Source organism: Onychomys torridus, chromosome 6 (assembly GCF_903995425.1).
Source record: "Onychomys torridus chromosome 6, mOncTor1.1, whole genome shotgun sequence".
NCBI classification, from domain to species: domain Eukaryota; kingdom Metazoa; phylum Chordata; class Mammalia; order Rodentia; family Cricetidae; genus Onychomys; species Onychomys torridus.
In genome coordinates, this window is record NC_050448.1 from 60,071,669 (window position 1) to 60,091,827 (window position 20,159).

General features: G+C 42.2%; 1 protein-coding gene across 1 annotated transcript; it reads left to right on the forward strand.

The window, feature by feature from the left end:
- Positions 1–5,321: 5,321 nt before the first annotated feature.
- Positions 5,322–11,773, forward strand: Fgg (fibrinogen gamma chain). The gene is made up of 9 exons (XM_036191326.1): positions 5,322–5,396; positions 5,489–5,533; positions 5,708–5,891; positions 5,977–6,070; positions 7,378–7,508; positions 7,769–7,902; positions 8,789–8,973; positions 10,166–10,443; positions 11,562–11,773. Exons 1-9 carry the CDS (start codon positions 5,322–5,324, stop codon positions 11,771–11,773), a joined length of 1,338 nt encoding a protein of 445 aa, XP_036047219.1.
- The last annotated feature ends 8,386 nt before the right edge of the window (positions 11,774–20,159 follow it).

Below are 20,159 nucleotides of genomic sequence, written 5' to 3' on the forward strand. Positions count from 1 at the left end.
TCTTCCTGGGCAATATATACTCCACCTTGAAAAAAATATAGTTGACATGTCAAAATGAGAAGAATTTTCCCCAAGCAGAGAGCTGTCCATTTTCCCTGCCTCTCTCCCTACAGGCTTAGAAGACTGCTTTCTAGCACATATTCTTGTGAGTAGAACGTGATGGTTCTGTTCCTCATTTTGTTTGTTTGTTTGTGTGGCCTAACCTGCATCTATGTTCCTGCCCCAAGCAAAGGAGCCATTTCCTGGTACCCCGTGTAGTTTTTCTGTCTTTGATCTAGCATAATTTTAAAAATATTTATTTAGTGTGTATGAGTGGTTTACCAGCATGTTTTTATGTGCACCATGTCACATCAGAAGAGGGTGGTCATCCCCTGGAACTGGATCTCCAATGGGTTGTGAGCAGCTATAAAGATGGGTCCTCTGTAAGAGAGGGAGTGTTCCTAACCTCTGAGCCATCATCCAAGACAGACAGACAGACAGACAGACAGACAGACACACACACACACACACACACACACACACACAGTGCTCTGCCTTTGAGTTAACTATTGAGACTGAAAGCACACTTTCACTTTCCATTGACTATTTCTGATTATTTTCATTCACAAAGTAAATATTCTGAGAACTTTGTTGCTATGCCTGGATTTTTTTTAAAAACTGTGATGTTAGATTTGTTTTCAATATGCCAAAGGACCATTTTCTTTCTCCTTAACTTGAGGAAATCCAATTCCGTGAGTTAGGCTACAAATGTAGCTATGATTTGTAAGTGGGTCATGTGTTAGAAAGAGAGATACTCTGTTGTCAGAAGTGATTCCAATTTCCTTAGAGCCAATGCATGCCTCTTCTACCAGCCTACTGGTAGAAGAGTTCAAATTATCAAGACCTATTGAACTCAGACAGTGAGCAACGACTTCCATCTAAAGTTGTAATGAACAAAAAATAACCATAAAATAATTTAAACTTAAGTTTGAGAAAGAAGACAGTTGAAACTTATGTAGCCAGCTTTAACCAGAAATAAGACATGGAAGAGGTATATAGAAAGAAAGAAGATAGGTAGAAGGAAGATTAGATAGAGAGATAGATAGATAGACAGATAGATAGACAGACAGATTGATTAGATGATATGATAGATGATAGGTAGATAGATAGAAGAAATACAGGTTTTAGAATGATAGATTAAGCTTACATTTGTGCAATCTTATTTATGTACATATACATATTTATACATATTTTTTAAACCTATAAATGTTATAAAAACCCTATTCAATCAGCAAATAACTCTTGCCTCTTTGTCTCATTTTAGATTAAGAAGTGCTACTTGGGGCTGGAGAGAAGACTCAGTGGTTAACAGGGTTTGTTGTGTGATAAGGAGCACCAGAGTTCAAATCCCAGCACAGCACCCATGTAACACACCAAGCATCCCATACACACCTGTAACCCCAGCTCTGGGCAGGGTGGAGACAGGAAGACCATTGGGGCATGCTGGTTTTCAGCCTAGCCTAGAAAACAGGAGCCTGGGGTACTGGGAGAGGCTCTTTCTCAAAGGAGTAGTTGGAGAATGATAAAGATATCCCATGTCTTCTTCTCACACACACACACACACACACACACACACACACACACACGGATATATATATCAAACCAAACATATATATATATATGTTTGGTTTGTCCATGTGTTGATTTTTTTTTAAAACATGTATTTTATTGTATGTTCACTGGTATTTTATCTGCATGTACATCTGTGTGACAGTGTCAGAAGCCCTGGAACTGGAGTTACAGACAGGTGTGAGCTGCCATGTGGGTGCTGAGAGTCGAACTCCGGTCCTCCGGAAGAGCAGCCAGTGCTTTCAACTCCTGAGCCATCTCTCCAGCCCATTGATTTTTGTTTTTATATTTTATTTTTATTATTATCCCTTAGAAGCCTGTTTGTTTTCTAATGAGAGACAAGAAGAGAGTGAGTGGGGATGGGAGGAGAGGTGGGGAAGAACTGGGAGGAGTAGAGGGAGGGAAAGCATAATCAGGATATTACTGTGTGAGGGAAAACATCTATTTTCAAGAAAAGAAGAAAAAAAGTTTTCCACTAAAAAAAGAAAAAGAAATGGTTTTTTGTTTGTTTGTTTGTTTGTTTGTTTTTCCCCCAAGTGCAGAACCATAGTGAAGGGCACAGACAGCGGGTAAAAGGAATTTGTGTTCCTGGGTTAAATCCCTGTTCTGGCACAGTGGGGTAAGGCTGGGTCAAATAACCCTCGTGTGACCCTTCACATGCTTAAGTTCCGATCTACCTTGCAGGCTCATCCTGAACTCTAAATGACAAACAACCAAGCTGCAGTGTGGCATCTTTGCATGAAGAAGATGCTCCAAGTCGGTGGCTCTTACCATGCTTTTAAGCATAGGCCAGGTCACCAGGACAGGGTGTCATCATTGGTAAACTGGGTCTGTGAATCCAGTTCAGCAGACAGCTTTGGAGTGAAGCTGAATAGAGTAAACAGGACTCGGAAGGAGTCCCCAGTGCAGTGGAAGACCCTTCATAGCGTGCGTCAAGTCAGAACACAGCTGGATGGTAGGGGACTTGGAGGACTACTGGTCTCACAAACAAACCGTGCCTCCAGAGTCATAGTAAGTTATTATTTGGCTTACACGGCACATCTACTGTTTTCCCCACAGAAAAACCTAGAAGCAGAGGAAATTTGATTTAAGAAATATTCTTTCCCCTAGAAATTCATTCATCATTTATCATTTATCCGGGAGCAGTTAGTTAAAATATAATTAACCAAAGTGTTATCCAGCAATGCAAGACCAATGTAGGTCACTAGGTCTGGGCCTTGAAACTAGCAAATTGTTGATTTTTTTTTTCTAAAAATCTAATAACATATTCCAAACTAGTCTATTTTTAAATCTATTCAAAAAAAAAAAAAAAAAGAACAAAAGTACTTGGATTTAGGGGCCGGAGGACGGCTCAGTGAGTCAATATACCTGCTGCTCTTGCAGAGGACCCGGGTTCTGTTTGTAGCCACATGGTGGATCACAGCTGTTCATAACTAGTCCCAGGGGATTCTCCACCTGGCACACACATGGTACTATGCAATTGTGCAGACCAACACTCATACACATAGAATAAACATCGGTAAATCTCTTTCTTTTCAGTGATTGGATAAGATACATTTGTAACATCTTCAGCTGATCAGTTTTACTTGCGTTATACTCACTGATACAGCTAACAGAACTTTATGAGGTTGAGAGCCTAACACCCGACCTGTACCGACGGACTGTGGCCTGAAATTCAAGTCAGTATTTTCCACTCTTTGGTGCAAAGGCCCATGAGAGAGACATGGTTTGTCTATCTACGGGTGGCGCTGACACTGTCACACTCCTTCTTGTGAGGCATCAATGTATTTCTCATCACTCAATCCCTGAGGGGTATATTTCATTTAGGAGGAAAAAACCCCCCAATTAAGTAACCCAGAGCTCTCTGGTCTTTGGAGCCTTCTAGATGGCAGTTAATCACAACAGATCATTTATAGAAGAAAACGTTCTATAATTGCAGCAAAGCTCATTTCTCATGAATGTAGCATACCAGTAAGAATCCCTATGGAGCCAGGCAGTGGTAGCTCACGCCTTTAATCCCAGCACTTGAGGGGCAGAGGCAGGCGGATCTCTGTGAGTTAGAGGCCAGCCTGGTCTCCAAAGCGAGTTCCAGGACAGCCAGGACTGTTACATGGAGAAACCCTGTCTCAAAAAACCAAAAAAAGAAAAAGAAAAAGAAGAAGAAGAATCCCTATTTAAACTCTATGAAAATAAAGAAATCCCTGTTTCTACAAGTTGCATAAAACATCTGTACATTGTAAGCTATGAAGACACTTAACATCCTACACACATATAGAGCTGAATCCAGTGCTTTGGGGTGAAGCTGCGTTAGAGGGGACCAGTCTCCAGGAAACAGGACTTCTGACTTATTTAGGATTTTTGTCAACCTCATGCTGCACAGAAGAGGCTCGTTTGGGTACGTCAGGAGGGTGAGGAGAAGAAAAAGGAAGTCTAGGAGGACACCTGCGACTTGCGCTCACTGTGGCTGGAGATGGGGGTGTGCCAAGGGTCTTTCAGCACTGAATGGCACGGTAGGAGCAGCGACTCAGTTCAGAAGAGCAGCAACTGGCTTGCAGCAGGAAGTGAGGGAAGTGCAGGGAAATCCAGTCAGGAAGGGAAATGGCCACAGTTTTGGTTAGATGAGTGCACTTTGTTAGAATGATTTCTGACTAATTACAGGGCACAAACAGCTCTTGGTTTTTGTGTCAAAGCAGACACTACTTTATAAAAGCTTCAAGCATGAAAACGTCAGCGCATCTTTCAAATTAGATGCATTTCTCCTTATCACATAGTGCATCAAAGTTTGCAGCAAGCTTGGCATCACGGGAGGAGGAGAGCAACATTTAGTGACGGTCCCACAGCTGCCTGCCATTATCACAGAGAGGCTGACAATGCCTTTTCCCCACAAAGACAATGAATCTCCTCAGAGTCTCTCCCTGTCCCTTATACTTCAGCAAGGCTTAGAACGAGGAATGTGGGAGGTGGGTTTCTCTGAGTGCAGGTTTTCCCCTCCATGAGCTGGGTGGGGCTTTGGGACAAACCGGGGGGACCCGTGGCCCCTTCCCCTTTTGCAGCAGATGGGAGTCAGCCTCGGTTCCAGTCATGAGACAAGTTGAGGCCAAACTCAATGAGAATTAACCTGAGAAGAAAAAGACAGCACAGACGGACAAGAACCCATTTCCAGCATGATTCATTCTTGGGAATACAGAAGTGAGGCATGGAGAGAGGAAAAGTCACCTCCTGTCATAGCCACAGGTTAAAAATAATAGTGTCACCTCATCCCTGGGCCAAAACAGATCTTTCAATAATGGCTGTGGCTGTAGCAGGCCAGACCTCGGAATAGGCTGTGTTTGTTACGGGCAGGTCAAAACACTGTGTTTGTTCCGGTGGTGGTATACTGGAAGCAGTTGCATCACACAGCCTCTGTCCCTCCTCAGAGCAGCAGCCAATGCTTTGCTGGCTTGTGCAGATGCCTGTGTGTCTGGGGATCCAGGTTGGGCCGAGCCCAAAAGGAGGAGCTTAAACCTGTGCGCAAAATCTGGAAATCTGACACAGCACAGCTGGGAGCCAGAATGAGCAGAAAGAGCCTACACTTCTGGTAAGGAGGCCCCGTGACCAGTTCCGGCCACTCTTAGTCCCGCCCAGATTGGGAACTCACATAAAGGACCAAGTAGAGCCCAAGAGGTCACAGTGCTGGCCGTGAGGGGCTGGGAATGCCAGGTCACCCAGACATCATGAGTTGGTCCTTGCAGCCCCAGAGTTTCATTCTCTGCTGCACGCTTTTACTGCTCTCCCCAACGGCACTGACGGTAAGCACCCTTCAGGAGCCATATTGTTTTAAATGCAAAAATGAGACATGATCTGAGCCACTAGCAAAATGTCTGTGTTTTTTCTCCCACAGTACATTGCTACCAGAGATAACTGTTGCATCTTAGATGAGAGATTTGTAAGTAGCTTCTATGTCGCCCCCTTTCTTAGAACTAGAGAAGGATGGGTAACAAGGCAATTCTTTCATGTTCCAGTTGACATCTTAAGCTTTTGAAAAACGATTTAATATTTATGGGCAAGATTTAAGACTTGTCTTTTCAGGGTGTTCAGTTGCCTTCTTATTGACTTGCAGGGTAGTTACTGCCCAACCACCTGTGGTATCTCAGACTTCCTGTACTCTTACCAAACGGACGTGGACAATGACCTCAAGGCTCTGGAAGACATCTTAAACCGGGCTCAGAACAGAACCACGGAAGCCAAAGAACTGATCAAAGCAATACAAATTTACTACAACCCTGACCAACCCCCAAGGCCAAGTAAGAAAGCCCCTGAGGAATTGCCTTTTCTGCTTTGCGCTGTGCTATTTGCTTAAGCGACTTTTCTCTGACCCCTATATTACAGATGTGGTTGACAGTGCCACTCAGAAGTCTAAGAAGATGACAGAAGACATTATGAAATACGAAGCGCTGATACTGACACATGAGACAAGTATTCGGTAAGTGTCAGGGCAGACTGAGATTTTACTGAATTATTCCACATTTCACAGAAAGTGATATTGGAATGCATTTTTCATTTAAAATATCAAATTGGCATGAGCCCAGTGGATCTAGGAGCTTTAAGGACAAAATCAGTTGTGCCAGCTCATAATTAAAAAAATATATATATATAAATAACCACGGTGGCGAAAGGTTATTATAGATGTCTTCAAATGCTATCCTGGCCCTGTTTGCCTGAATGACCCCTATCCCCTTACAATGTAAAACCTGTAGAAATACAATCCTTCTTCACAAATATGTCACCAAATCAACATTAAGGAATCAGAAAACAGAGACAGAAGAAGGGTCTTGGTTACTGTAGCAAATCACGTCAAAGGTGGAGTAGAAAGTGAATGCCTTAGAGCCGCTTGACCACAGTGTGTGGAGCGGCCATCGTACCTTGTCCCCGTCCTCCTAGCTGCCCGGGACTTTGGGATGGACTCTCGGGTGCAGTGTTAACTCCTTTCCCTGTTTCCCCCAAACTGAACTCACAGCACTGTTGGAAACCGCACTGCGTGGCAGCTGGGGAGAAGTGGCCTCAAACCTATTTCTCCTCTTTCTGCTGTCTTTATCATTACAATTTCCATGACTTCTGTTCGTCATTAAAGTAGAAGGAAAGCATCGTGAGAAATTTTCTAGAACAGAGGAGCAAAGTGGTCCAACCAATTGTCCCTCCTCTTGACTGCAAAGACAGACACGGTGGTTTATGCATTGGTGTTGGTCATGTCTGAATATTTGTAAGCAGCCATGTGAGGAATGACCCAAGCCAAATTCTCCCTTTCCTAAGGTGTTTTCTAGAGATCTGGAACTAGAAAGGGAAAGCACCTACTGCTGCGTGTAAAGTGTCCCAGGTACCTTTCTCATTGAAGCTAGAGAACAGATGGGAAGCCCTGAATGGCACATGTGAGCTACTGCTTAACCAGGCCTACCATCCACACATTGTTATCTGAGTCCCCTTGGAGAAAAGGGGGAAATGGAAAAGTCAGAAAAGCCACCTGCAGTGACCTTTGTTTATTGACAAGGACTTTGTTATTTGTGTTCAAAGTTGAGACCGCCTGCCCCATCCAAGGCCCAATCGCACTCCTATTGAAATGGACTGGGATTTTATTTTTCTTTTCCCCAAAGTTTCAACTTAATTTTCCAAGAATGAAGTAATCTATCGCAAAGGAGTGCTCAAGGAAAGAAAGCAACATTTCTGACAGAGAAGTGTAAACACGTGTTCTGGAAGGAGTGCCTATCCCCTCTGATTGCATTGCCCTGTTTCTAGGTATTTGCAGGAAATCTATAACTCAAATACCCAGAAGATCACCAACCTGAAACAGAAGGTGGCCCAGCTGGAGGCTCAGTGCCAGGAGCCTTGCAAGGACACCGTACAAATCCATGACACAACAGGCAAAGGTATGGGAAAACTACCCTGGGATCGGGGTCGGCAAAGCAAACAGCCAAAATAAAAGCAATTGTGCATCTTGCAATGTGTAGCAAGTTTGGAAAGTACCAGACCTTAAATCTAAGGATCCCAACTGCCCACAGTTTTCTTGGATACTAATCACTAATTTGGAAGGAAAGGCGGTAGGAAAGACTGGGGAGGTGGCTAAACCTGTTAACACCTGACCTGGATTTCAAGCAGTTTTTTTTTTTTTTTTTTTTCTCTTCATCAGACTGTCAGGAAATCGCCAACAAGGGTGCTAAAGAAAGTGGACTTTACTTCATTCGGCCTTTGAAATCCAAACAACAGTTCTTAGTATACTGTGAAATCGATGGATCTGGAAATGGATGGACTGTGTTGCAGAAGGTAAGGTGCCTCTGCCCACATATATATTAAATAAATGGTCCACGTTGCTCCAGACACTTCTCTAAGCACCCTGTGAAGATTAGCCCACACCACTTTCACCATAGCCTCTTTGGGGTGGACACTATTCTCACCTCTACTTACAGAAGAGACACTGAGGCCCGAGACCACCTAAGTAATAAGTAATGGGCAGGATTTGAAGTCAGCATCCTAGCTTTGCTATGTTTTGATGCAATACTGCTGTTACACGTTATATGGTCATGTAAGCGAAGTCCTTTAGTGACAAGTCATGATCAAGAGCTAAGGCTGGCCACTAACAACAACCCAAAGCCTCTCACAGAATGAAATTGGGTGGCTTACAATAAAGCCCTTTTTCTGGCATCTGCCTGCATGGTGTGCACTGCAAAACTGTTCTTTGCGGGGGGGGGGGGGTGTTGTTTGGTTTTTGTTGTTGTTGTTGTTGTTGTTTTACCTTGTATAGTTCCTGCCATCCTTACAGCATCCCCTGCAGGGCTGTTTGGGGTGTGATTGAGCAGTGCACTGTAGTACCACCAAGTGTGAGTTCCGAAGACTTCTGTAGGTCTCCCAAAAACGTACATTAAAACAAAAACAAAACTAAAAATAACAAGAAAAATACCCCTTTCACTAATGTGCACACATGCTCTTGTGTGTGTGTGTGTGTGTGTGTGTGTGTGTGTGTGTGTGTGTGTGATGTTTATAGTCCTCGGAGCACCATTATTCTGTTTAGTAGGTGATGAAATGGAGGCAGCTTCCACGGGGTCAGTTAGCTGGCCAGTGGCAGAACCATAGCCTCCATATTTTGAATGTTGTTTCTTTATATGCACCAATCATCTGTCCTCTCCTCTTGCCCATACTGTTGTACAACTAGAGGCTTGATGGCAGTGTGGACTTCAAGAAGAACTGGATTCAGTACAAAGAAGGATTCGGACACCTGTCTCCTACCGGCACCACGGAGTTTTGGTTGGGAAATGAGAAGATTCATTTGATAAGCATGCAGTCCACAATCCCATATGCACTGAGAATACAGCTCAAAGACTGGAATGGCAGAACCAGGTAGGGTGTGGAAGAGACTTTAACTCTTGGTTGGAAATTTTTGCTGCAAATGGACCCTTTGCAACTGACAATGGACCAGTGGCAAAACATCCTGGCATGTGCGAAATTTGTATCCAGGCTCTTCCCTAGGAGGACATTTGGTCCTTGGGCAGCCTGAAGAGCCAGCTAGGCTCTAGGTCTCCCCAGTATGGATCCGAATGCCCCAATACAATTCTTGTACTTGGGAACATTCAGAGTGATTTCTATGGGTTGTTAAATGTGAACCAGAAATTGAGCATGAAATTAAAGCATTCGGATTTCCCGCTCATATCATGACTATTCATTCTGCCAAACTATGGACCACCTTAAAATCAACTGATTCCTGTGCTGATCTCCAGCCTTCCTAGGCTGAGATATATCTGGAGTTTGGATTGTGAACACCTAATTTAAGAGAAAAAAATATACAACCTTCTTATTATATATGAAATAATGAAACATGTTCCAGTTCCAAACACATTTTTAAAATTTTTATTTTAATCTCCTAACTATTGTGGTCAGCAGCGGGCATTTTTCTATGGGAGCATCCTCCATTTCCCAAGTATGAGATACCGAGGAAGAGATTAGATTCTTTCTGGAAATCTCTACTTATTCACAAAGGGCAGTTTATTCTCTCTGCTCTGCAGAACTGTAGCTTCCTTCACGAATTTTCCCAGAGAAGGTCTCTCTGACTCTGGTGGTGCTCATTTCATACATCACACAGGGTTCATGACTTCTGTGATGTTCTAGAAAGTCTCTTTTTGCCAGCACATCATTGCTTTGTGAAAGGAGAGCCTTCTGTGCCCTCACACTTCAAGCAGTACTGATAGATAATGGAACGCGACTCCTTCAAATTGGGGGCACAAGTTCGCTCATTGTAGCTCATCATTGTAGCCTATGATAATGTGTGTGTAATGATAACAAAAGTTAAATGAGAGGGGAAATAGTTAGATTGACCAAATGTTTTCATTTGATAGTAAGATTCTGTAATTAAAAAGCAAGTACATATTTTAGTTTTTCTGGGATTCACAGAAGGCTTTTAGATCCATCCTTGGTGATGAGGATGTGCTCAGGACTGGTGCACGCAGGGATTGCCTAGATTTGCAAAAAACTTCACTCCGTGTGTCTGTTTTGGCCTTGTGACTCAAGGTGTGTTTTCTCCATTCCATCCTCACAGCACTGCAGATTATGCCATGTTCAGGGTGGGTCCTGAAGCTGACAAATATCGCCTAACCTATGCCTACTTCATTGGTGGAGATGCTGGGGATGCCTTTGATGGCTATGATTTTGGTGATGATCCCAGTGACAAGTTTTTCACATCCCACAATGGCATGCAGTTCAGTACCTGGGACAATGATAACGATAAGTTTGAAGGCAACTGTGCTGAACAGGATGGATCTGGTTGGTGGATGAACAAGTGTCACGCTGGCCACCTCAATGGAATTTATTACCAAGGTATTTTTTTTCTTCACTTATTAGTAGTGTGTAATAGACATTTAAGGGAAGGTGATAAACAGAAGCCAAGAAATGAAGAATTATAATAAACACAATATGGCTTTTATTTTATAGTTGTTATTTGAAGTCAGAATGGGATAACAGTAGTTATCCAACTAGCATTATCTTAAGTAATATTAAGCTTTTGCCTACAGTGGTCATCTTTTAGTCCCTCGCACTCCTAGGACATAGTAGTATTTTGTTATTTGCTGAAACTCTTCATTGTCTGTGTTGGGACTTAGGGCAGCGGTGTCCCCTTTAGACCTACCATGTGTATGACATAGTTGAACTAGCATTACCATATCTATTCTTGTGAACACATTAACCTGACTCAGCTGTTCATGAACTGTGTGTCAGATACAAGCAACAGGCAGTGAATATATGTTAGGAGAAATCAAATAAAAGGCAAAGAAGTACTAGTAAGAGCAAAGGTTCATAAAAGCTTGAGTGGAAGGGTCTAGCTTGGGGATTATAGACACTTGTTTGAGTATGGGGGAGGCAATGGTTTCTGTAAGGCTGGAAGGGTGTAGAACACTGATTTCACTGACCACCTAGCAGTTTTGAATGAAGAGACACCAGGGAGACTAAAAGATCTTTTAAGAAATTAGAATACAGCCCCATCTACTGATGAGAAACTGCACGGTGATATCGAACAACTTTCTAGAAATACTTTCTAAAGCCCTTTTGATAGCATCTTCTATTAACCAAAAGATTATGTTCTCATATAGTGTCAGACCACCTCATCAGGAATTTGTGGCTCCTACTATAGTAACCTGAATGCAGAAGGATTGTCTCCAATAGCAGAGAGAGAGAGAGAGAGAAAGAGACAGAGAGAGAGAGAGAGAGAGACAGAGACAGAGACAGAGAGAGAGAAAGAGAAACAGACAGAGGAGTTCCGGCCTTGATGATAATAGATAAACTTGAAGTATGTATGTGATCACAAAAACAGCTTATTGCTTTTTAGATCTCTAGGGATGTTTTCATTAGGAGAAAATATGAAAAAGGTCATAATGATTCTAATGGACTCTGATGTAAGGAAATGTAAGGATAAAGATACACACAACTCTGACTCATTGCAGGTGGTACTTACTCAAAGTCATCTACTCCTAATGGCTATGACAATGGCATTATTTGGGCCACATGGAAAACCCGCTGGTATTCCATGAAGGAAACCACCATGAAGATAATCCCCTTCAACAGACTCTCCATTGGAGAAGGAGGACAGCAGCATCATATGGGGGCATCCAAACAGGTCAGCGTGGAGCACGAAGTTGACATTGAATACCAATAAGTCATCTGCCTAGAAGGCTTAAAACTTATATATGAAGTGTTAACCATTAGCTTCTATTAGCCTGTACAAAGTTCCAATGATTTCCTCAAGTTTTCTTCCACATACTCTTATTCTGTGTATTAAGTTTAGTTTTTCTTAAAATGACACTTATAGCCCTAAATGGAAATGAAAATCCACTTTGGACTGTATTTCTAATTTACTGGAATCAGAGTTATTAAAAAATTATTTATTTGAAGAGACAACATTTTGTTTGATCTTTGCTCTAAATATTGAAAGTAAAACTACTGTTTTGTTTTATGATCAACTGTAATTACTGTTTTTGTTGTTTTTAATATTTCTTAAGTATTTTAGTATATACTAATGAAATAAGAGAAAATTTTAGAACTTCACTTGTATAATTTTCCTCTTACCTCTACATCATATTTAATTCTTTATTAAACAAAAACAGTTATGTTTTTTAATATATCTTTTGTTTTATTATATATTCATAGGCTGGAGACGTTTAAAGAACATTTCAAAGCTGATTTGCTTTTTTAAAGGACTTTATCCAAGCAGAGAAATATAATATTTTTCTTATGGGACAATGGACTTTCAAAGCCTCACTTCATTTTAAGAGTTAACGGAATCCATGTTGAAAACTCCATTAGCAGTTTTATGCTGGCCTTAATTTTTCTACATGAATTTCAATAAACATTTTGTTTCCTAAGCTGAGATATTTGGTGCCTTTTATTGACCTTGGAAAGCATCCCTTTTCCTCCATCAGTGTTGGTTGCTGAGTTTACATGGTATGCTACACAGAGGATCTGATCCAAGGGGAATGGAGGGGAACAAAAGCCATGGCTCCTGCCCTCCAAGGGCTGTGAGACACCCAGAATACAGCAGCTCAGGGTGACAGATGCAGCAACCACTTGATGTGGGAGCGTAAGCAGAAGTCACAGAGACCCAGGCATAGAGCAAAGGTATGTCTTAGGCCAAATACACACTACTAGAGCAAGCTATTGGGGGATTCTTCTAGAAGAACCTTTGCTCCAAGAGCATGTAGCCAGTATCTCAGAACTGCCATCCAGAGCAGAAAGTTGAGGGGGGCAAACTGCCTATCTCACAGGTGTGCAAGAAGATGAAGAGAAGGAGCCATTTACTCCTTCTGAGTGAGGGATATTGAGAGCCTAGGAGCTTTCGGGGTCCGCCAAGGCTGGGAAACTTGCAAGAGGTTGCTGTGCTGAGTGCTTGACTGGTCGTATCATGAAAAGATCAGCTTGTGCTGAAATCCTCCGTTTTAGCTGTGGATAGCCTTACTTTCCACAGTTTCTTTCCAAGTTTGTTTTTTTTCCTGATTCTTGTGACTCCACATTGAAAAATATTCGGCAGTGATATCACTACATTGCTTGGCTTACTGGAATAGCTCATAGTAATTTTATGGTTCATTTTGAAATCCAATGAGTCACAGAAAATGGATTAATTTCAATTTTACGCTTATTTGGTTATTAATATCTACTGGTGAATCCTGAGGGTTACAGTTTCAGAAACAAAGCATGCTTCTAGACTCCATTAGACCATGTCACTGCAATTGTCTTGATAAATCAACAACAATGAAACTTATATGCAACTAAAAGTCTGGGGCCTTGTACAGATATGAAGCCTCTCTCTGCAGCTCAGAATCACTGATAACTATTGCTCATCTCTCTCCTTGACTCCTCTGAGCACCAGGAAGCCTCAAAATGAGGAGGCTAGACACCAGGTCCCAAGCTCCCACCCCTTATTTCCAGAGGGACTAGAGGCCCAGAACAGTGGTTGAGTTTTTGGTAGCATATGTGACATCCCCAGAATCCGCCCCTCCCCACAAAAAAAGAAAATCTTGTTTCCATGGCTTCAATCCATACAACTGTAAGGACGAGGTCTTGTATTTACGGGCAAAAATAATTACTCATTGGCCAAATGCCACGGTTTAAAATGTACCTTCCCCAGTTCTTTTCCTGCAGCTGTGCTTTAGGAGCAAGTTTCAGGGATGTGGGCCTGTTGAAGGTGAGTGGGAATTGAAAAGTTGCACTAGGCAGGTGTGGTGAGCCATATTTATAATCTTAGCACTTTGGAGGCTAAGAGAGGAGGCTAATGAGTTCAAGATCAGTCTGGGATATGAAACAGACCACTGGGAAAAAAATTTCAAGGGAAAAAGGAGTGAGGGGAGGGAGAAGGACAAAAGAGAAAGGGGAAAAGAAGGAGGAGGAAGAGGATGGAGAAATGTATAGACAGCACATCTGAGAGCTTGGTGAGACCTTAAATTCTTTCGCTTTGACTCAAGTCAGCGTGAATTAACGAAGGTATTTTTGCAGTAGATTCTTTGGTTTATACAGATGGTAGATGTGAAAAACTTAAGGGCACATTAAGCTCTAGGAAGGATGTCTCGCTAATGGTTCCTTGTCTGTTTGATGAAGCTTGAGAAGAATGAGGGAGGCTGACTGATGGCTTAGTGGGGAAAGCATCCACTCACTGTCTGCATCTCCAGAACAAATATGAAGGCAGACTCGCTGGTACCTAGCTGTAATTGGGGCTGAGGAGAGGTAGGAGGCAGAAGTGCAGTCCAGGCTGCTCCTGAGCCAGCCAGCCTAGAGTATGAGGGCCTGTCTCATATAATGTAGGAGGGTAAGACCAACACCAAAGGCTGTCGTCCTCTGACCTCCACACATACACCCCATCACATGTACACTACCCTCACTCAAATGATCATATACACACATGGGGGCAGTGTAAAAAAATAGAGTGAGGTGCAAATATTAAAATTAAACATCAAAGATAGTAAGATAGTCAAAATAAATGAAGAATATTGAGTGCAAAAGGACTCTACTCTGTGTGCCTCTTTACAATGTGCTCACCATGAGGGGCAGGGGCTGAGAGATTCATATCCCTAGTGGAGCATTCCTTTCGGTCTATGCTGAATCCGTCTCCAGATTTATTAATTATTATTTATTCCGATTTCCTTTCCTTCCCATCTTCCCCTTACTGAGCAGCCACTGTTGTAGGGCTAACAAATGCGACTTTATCTACTTGCTTTTTTGCTTATTGTAGAATGTATGTGTTTTAAGTTAAATGATGTTTTTCTATAAATCAGTGTTATTGATACTGAGCCTCAATTTACCTGTTACTAGTCTGCATTAAATACAAAAAGCTAGGATTTTCATGTAGAAGAAATTTTTGTCCAATTTTTGTTTGCTTAGCTTTATATGTATTGAAGTGTTTTTGCCTTTTGAATCTAGCAAAAAAAAAAAAAAAAAAAAAAAAAGAGTGGGGGGCCTGGGTTTTATGTAGCTTTTTTTTGCTGTTTTTTGTTTGTTTGTTTGTTTTTGTTTGTTTTTTTGTTCCTGCTGGTTTTTGATTTTTTGTTTTTTGTTTTTTGTTTTGTTTTTGAGACAGAATTTCTCTGTGTAGTCTGGCTGTCCTGGATTCACTCTGTAGACCAGGTTGGCCTCGAAGTCAGAGATCTGACTGCCTCTGTCTCTCAAGTGCTGGGAATTAAAGATGTATGCCATGGAATGGGCAAGGGAGAGATATCCCCACCAACGCACCCATCAAGGCCTGCGGCAGATGGGAGAACTCTCCCCATTACTCATCTGTCAATATGGTGGTAATGGGGGGGGGATATCGCTCCACCCCCACTCCCCACCCCTGATGGGAAAGCTGGCCCTGAGGTCCTAAGGGCAGAGTGCGAGAGCTGTCCATGCTCTTCTTAGCTGCAACGCTCAGGAGAGTGTGGATTGGGCAACACAGTAGAGCTGGTCTTGGAGGTGTAGGTGTGGGAGAGTGGACCCTCACCCCTTGGTCATTGATGAAAAGGTGAACTAGCCAAGGCAATAATGGAAAACTCACCCTCGTGGTGAAGACAGGGGAGTGTGGGAGGGCTGACCAACCCTGCAGCTACCTAGGCCCAGAACCAGGGTTACGTGTTGGCTTACCCCAACACCCGTCATTCTCTGTGATCTACTGGAGCACAGGTGGGGGTGGGGTCTGAGGAACTACAGGCTCTCCAAGATACAGAGCAAGCAACTGGATGCGCAGGCAAAGTCCCAGTGAGGCCCCAGTGTCTATAGTGTAGAAGAGAGCAGGACCTGGAACCAGACCAGTGATTATTTGTGATGAACTCCTGCATGTAAAGATGTACGGATAAATGGGTTTTCTGTGTGACTCACTGTGTCACGCTGCAGCTTCTATGACAAGATTTTCCCTTTCTTCCTTTCATTTTCATTTTTTATCTTAAACTTTATTTTGTTTTATTTGGGGGAGGGGGTTGCAGGGGCAGAGGGTGGTTGTGAGGATACAGGAGAAGGGTGGGAGCAGGATGCATGATGTGAAAGACACAAAGAGTAAGTTTTTAAAAATCTTTAAAAAAGGTGTGTGCCAGGTGTTTTATGTAGCTTTAAAATTTTTTACTTATCTGGTAATTTGTTTCCACTGCATTTTGTAAACTAACACAACTATAATTGAGTAGAATTTTAATAAGAAATGTTTCTTTATCACAAGCAGTTTGAGAATCTCTAAAATCTTCGTTGCTCTACTTTTTCCTTTCCTCCCTCTGCCTCCTTCTCCTTCCTTCCTTTTCTTTTCTTTTTCCTTTTGGTGCTGTGAACATCCAACCTAGGGTCTTGCATAGCCCAAGAGAGTTCAAGCCTGCAGCTACACCCCTTGCCCAGTAACTTCCTTGTTCTCTTAAGAGCCTTCTCCAAGTTGAAAGCTTTATAACTTCCCTCAGCTTCCTATTGAGTCCAGAAGTTATAAAGTAAATATTATTTATTTCCAAACTTGTGATTTTTCAAATATTTTAAATTACTATTTAAATGCCACACTATGGTCCAAGGGCATGGCCTTGATGATCTTGATTTGGGGGAAGGCAAAGTTTTGCCAATTATTCTGTGGAAGAGGACTGTTGCTGAATTAGTCCACCCCATAAAATGAACACAACTCATAATCACTCTCCAGTATGAGTTATGTAGCAGAGGCCTGTTGATTGTTATTTCCATTAAGACGGAAACAAATCAACAACAACATCAACAAAAAACTCAGGCCAAATGTAAATGAAGACTTACTGGCTTTGTAAGCATGAGCTTTGGTCCATGGCACTGCAGCCATGATTGGATTGTTGTGAGGTGTCACAGGTCCACCCATCTGAGCCATCAGGACAGCCTTCTGGGAAGGTGGCTGGCACAGGGTGGAACTCTGGCTCATCTGGGAAACACTGGAGGCAGAAACCACAGTGAGTTTCAGGATTGTGGCATTCACTCAAATCTACTAGCTGGGTCACAACATTGGCCTTCAAATCTAGACACCAGGTCGTTGGCACTGGTTCCTCCCTGCCAGGTCACCACTTGATTTTTCTCTTCCTAGCAAGTGGAGGAAACTCATCCTAAATCTGAGTGCTGACTCTTCTTAAGTAAACATGGTAGGGCAGATTCCACTCTGGAATTATGCAGGATTGACACACAGTTAAAATGTTACAAAAGAAAAAGAAAACACTAACATCGAGTAGACTTTGGACTGGAGATGTTTCTCCTCCTCATTTGTTTTCTTTACACTGCAAAGCTGTAGTTAGATGAGAGAAGGGAGGAAACTGTCCCAATAAACAGCAAAAACTGAGTTGCTTCTCACTGAAAAGATTAGCATTACCACATGGCTTTGAATCTGATATTAAGTTTGGAAATACAAATTTAAAACATTTTTTTTGAGGCAGCGTCTCATGTAGCCTAGGCTGGCTTCAAACTTACTATGTAGCCAAGGATAATCTAATCCTCTAGCCTCCACCTCATGAGTGCTGGAATTACCTGTGTGTGTCACAGTACCTGCAGATGCCCCAGGGTACCACATTTCCTTTCTTATTTTTGTTCTGCAGGTTTTACTTTTTTTTTTTTTTTTTCAATTTAGAGGAATCTAATTTTGTGTCCTGGCCAGGAATGTTGGAAAATGTCTTTCATGTAGGTCTCTCTGTGGTATTTCTCAGTATTTTTGTTGTTGCTGCTGAATATTTATCCAGATACAACACTTTTACACATTGGTGAGACCAGATCAAACAACCCTTTAAAATTGGGTCCCGGACTCGGGCCATACCTCATGGTAGAACGTGTGTTTAGAATATGCTAGGCTGTCCCCAGCACCACCTAACAAACAAACAGAGATGACGGACCTCGGCAATTAGCAGTATCTCCTTTTGCCTGTAATTCCTTTCTTGGGAAACTGCTAAGAGCCTTGTAGAGACTGTTTCAAGTCTCACTGTAATGTGTTCACAACTGGTAGGCTTTCTGTGTTCATCTTTACCTAGCAAAACCAGAAGAGTTTGCTTGCTAAAACAGACTGAGAATGAATGTTTAAAATGAAGTCATGTTGTCCGAATTAATATGTCAACTGAACATTCATGGGATGCCTGTACTTTGGTCTTTATTTATATTTCAAGTGTATGAATTTTGCCTTCATGTATTTCTGTGCACCATTTGCTTGCAGTGCCCATGGAGGCCTTAAGAGGGCTTCAGATCCTATGGGAGCATTGACAGGTTCTAAAACAAATTCCTCATTAATCACTCCCACAGGGATCACCGGAACTCATTGGCCTTTCTCGGTAAATAGCTAGGCAAAAATCAAACTTTTGTCATAGCTGAGAAATCCAGGAAGGGCACATCACACAAAGGCATGAGGCTAAGCACGTCTGACAGTGTCTCCTAAGTAAATCCTGGCTAGAGCCTAACCACTATGGGAAAACCCAGGCAGAGGTCCTGTGAACTTGGTCCCAAGAGCCAAAATCTCCTGTTTATGGTCAGTCCGACAACAGGAAGTGGGTTTATCCTTTCCAGGTCTGTGTTTAATTATTGTTTTAACCAAGTATCTCCTGCCTAAGTGCCAGTACTTCTTGTTATTAGGAAAAAGTAAATGTACATGTTCATATAGATTTTTATGATGCAGCATGTGATTCCCATCAAGCTTGTAAATGTTTGTTTTTGATTATTTGCAACTGGTAGAATGATGTCAGCTGTAAGAAGATAACTAGCAATATCCTCAAGGGGCTAAGAAAAACAGTATGAATTTCTAGAGGGAAAGCCATTAGAATTAAGTCACAGAAAATTTCTTTAAATTTTACTGATTTTTTTTTTCAGTTAGAAACTCTCCTTCTTGTCATATACTCTTTGAAAATGATGACTATTGTATTGTTTGTGAACCTGCATGAGGTGCGCGGCACAGGAAGTGTCACAAGGTAGAAAACCACCCCCGAAAAATAAAGAACCAGGTCAAGGTACCCACACAAGTGCTTACTGGGAGAACCTCGAATGAGAGAGAAAATGGGGAGCTTTGGATTACGGACTCTTGGACCTTTGAGAACAATTAGAGGCGTCATTTCTTTCTTCTTTCTTTCTTTTTTTTTTTTTCTTTTAGCTGAGGCTCAAACCCAGGGTCTTGCTTGCTAGGCAAGCGCTCTACCACTGAGCTAAATCCCCAACCCAAAGGTGCCGATTCTAAGGATCGAGTTGTAATTGTCCTGTATCGTTCTCCACCATCTGGTGCTGCTCCGTTGTCTGGTTTGATAAGTACCATGGAGAAAAGCAAAGCAGGACTGTGCAAAAGCACTTCAGGGTGACTGCTCCCCAGGAGAAGTGCTCAGAGAAGGAAGAGGAGAAGGAGGCGGGGTGGGGGGGGGGGATGAAGAGAGGGAAGGGGAGGATGCTAGAGTTAGAAAGTGAGACATATACTGTAGAGGACTATGGAGCAGCAAGGGCACTGTGCTCAGGTGGACATCCTTGGAAATGCTTCCACGGGATCCACAATGGTAGCTTTCAATAACCTTATCTCTCTGGTTTGCTTTCAGGAAGATTATGGTCTGTCCATTTACCTAAAAAGAACTTCCTGCAGGCCCAGGGGGAGAAAACATTTGTGAGAGGTATTGTTAGAGTTTCTCGGTCACTTCTCTCAGTGTCCTGTAGAATTTCTGGCAGTTTCCTCTGTGAAGCAGGAACCTGAAGGACCATTTTGTCAAACAAAGTTTAGTGGACATCTTTCTATGGGTCCTGCATGTCCAGTCGATCAAGCAGTCTAGGCAAGAACAGTTTCTTGCCCAAATGGCTATTTTTGTCAAGGTGAAGATAAGATATGAAGTGTCTTTAATGCCCATCCTCCTCTCTGAAGTAAATTGGTGTTGTCAGGAGCAGACATGTCTCATTGTCCAGAAAGTTTAAATTTTAAAAATATTTTAAATGCCATATTTTGTAGGTCTTTGAAGTATTTGAAGATTACCTATCTATCTGGAATATCTCTATGTATACCTAGAAGACTAAACTAACATGGCTACGAGTATGATTATCATAGATGATGAATTATTAATCTATTTTTAACTATCCAATACAATTTTAAATGAGCTATA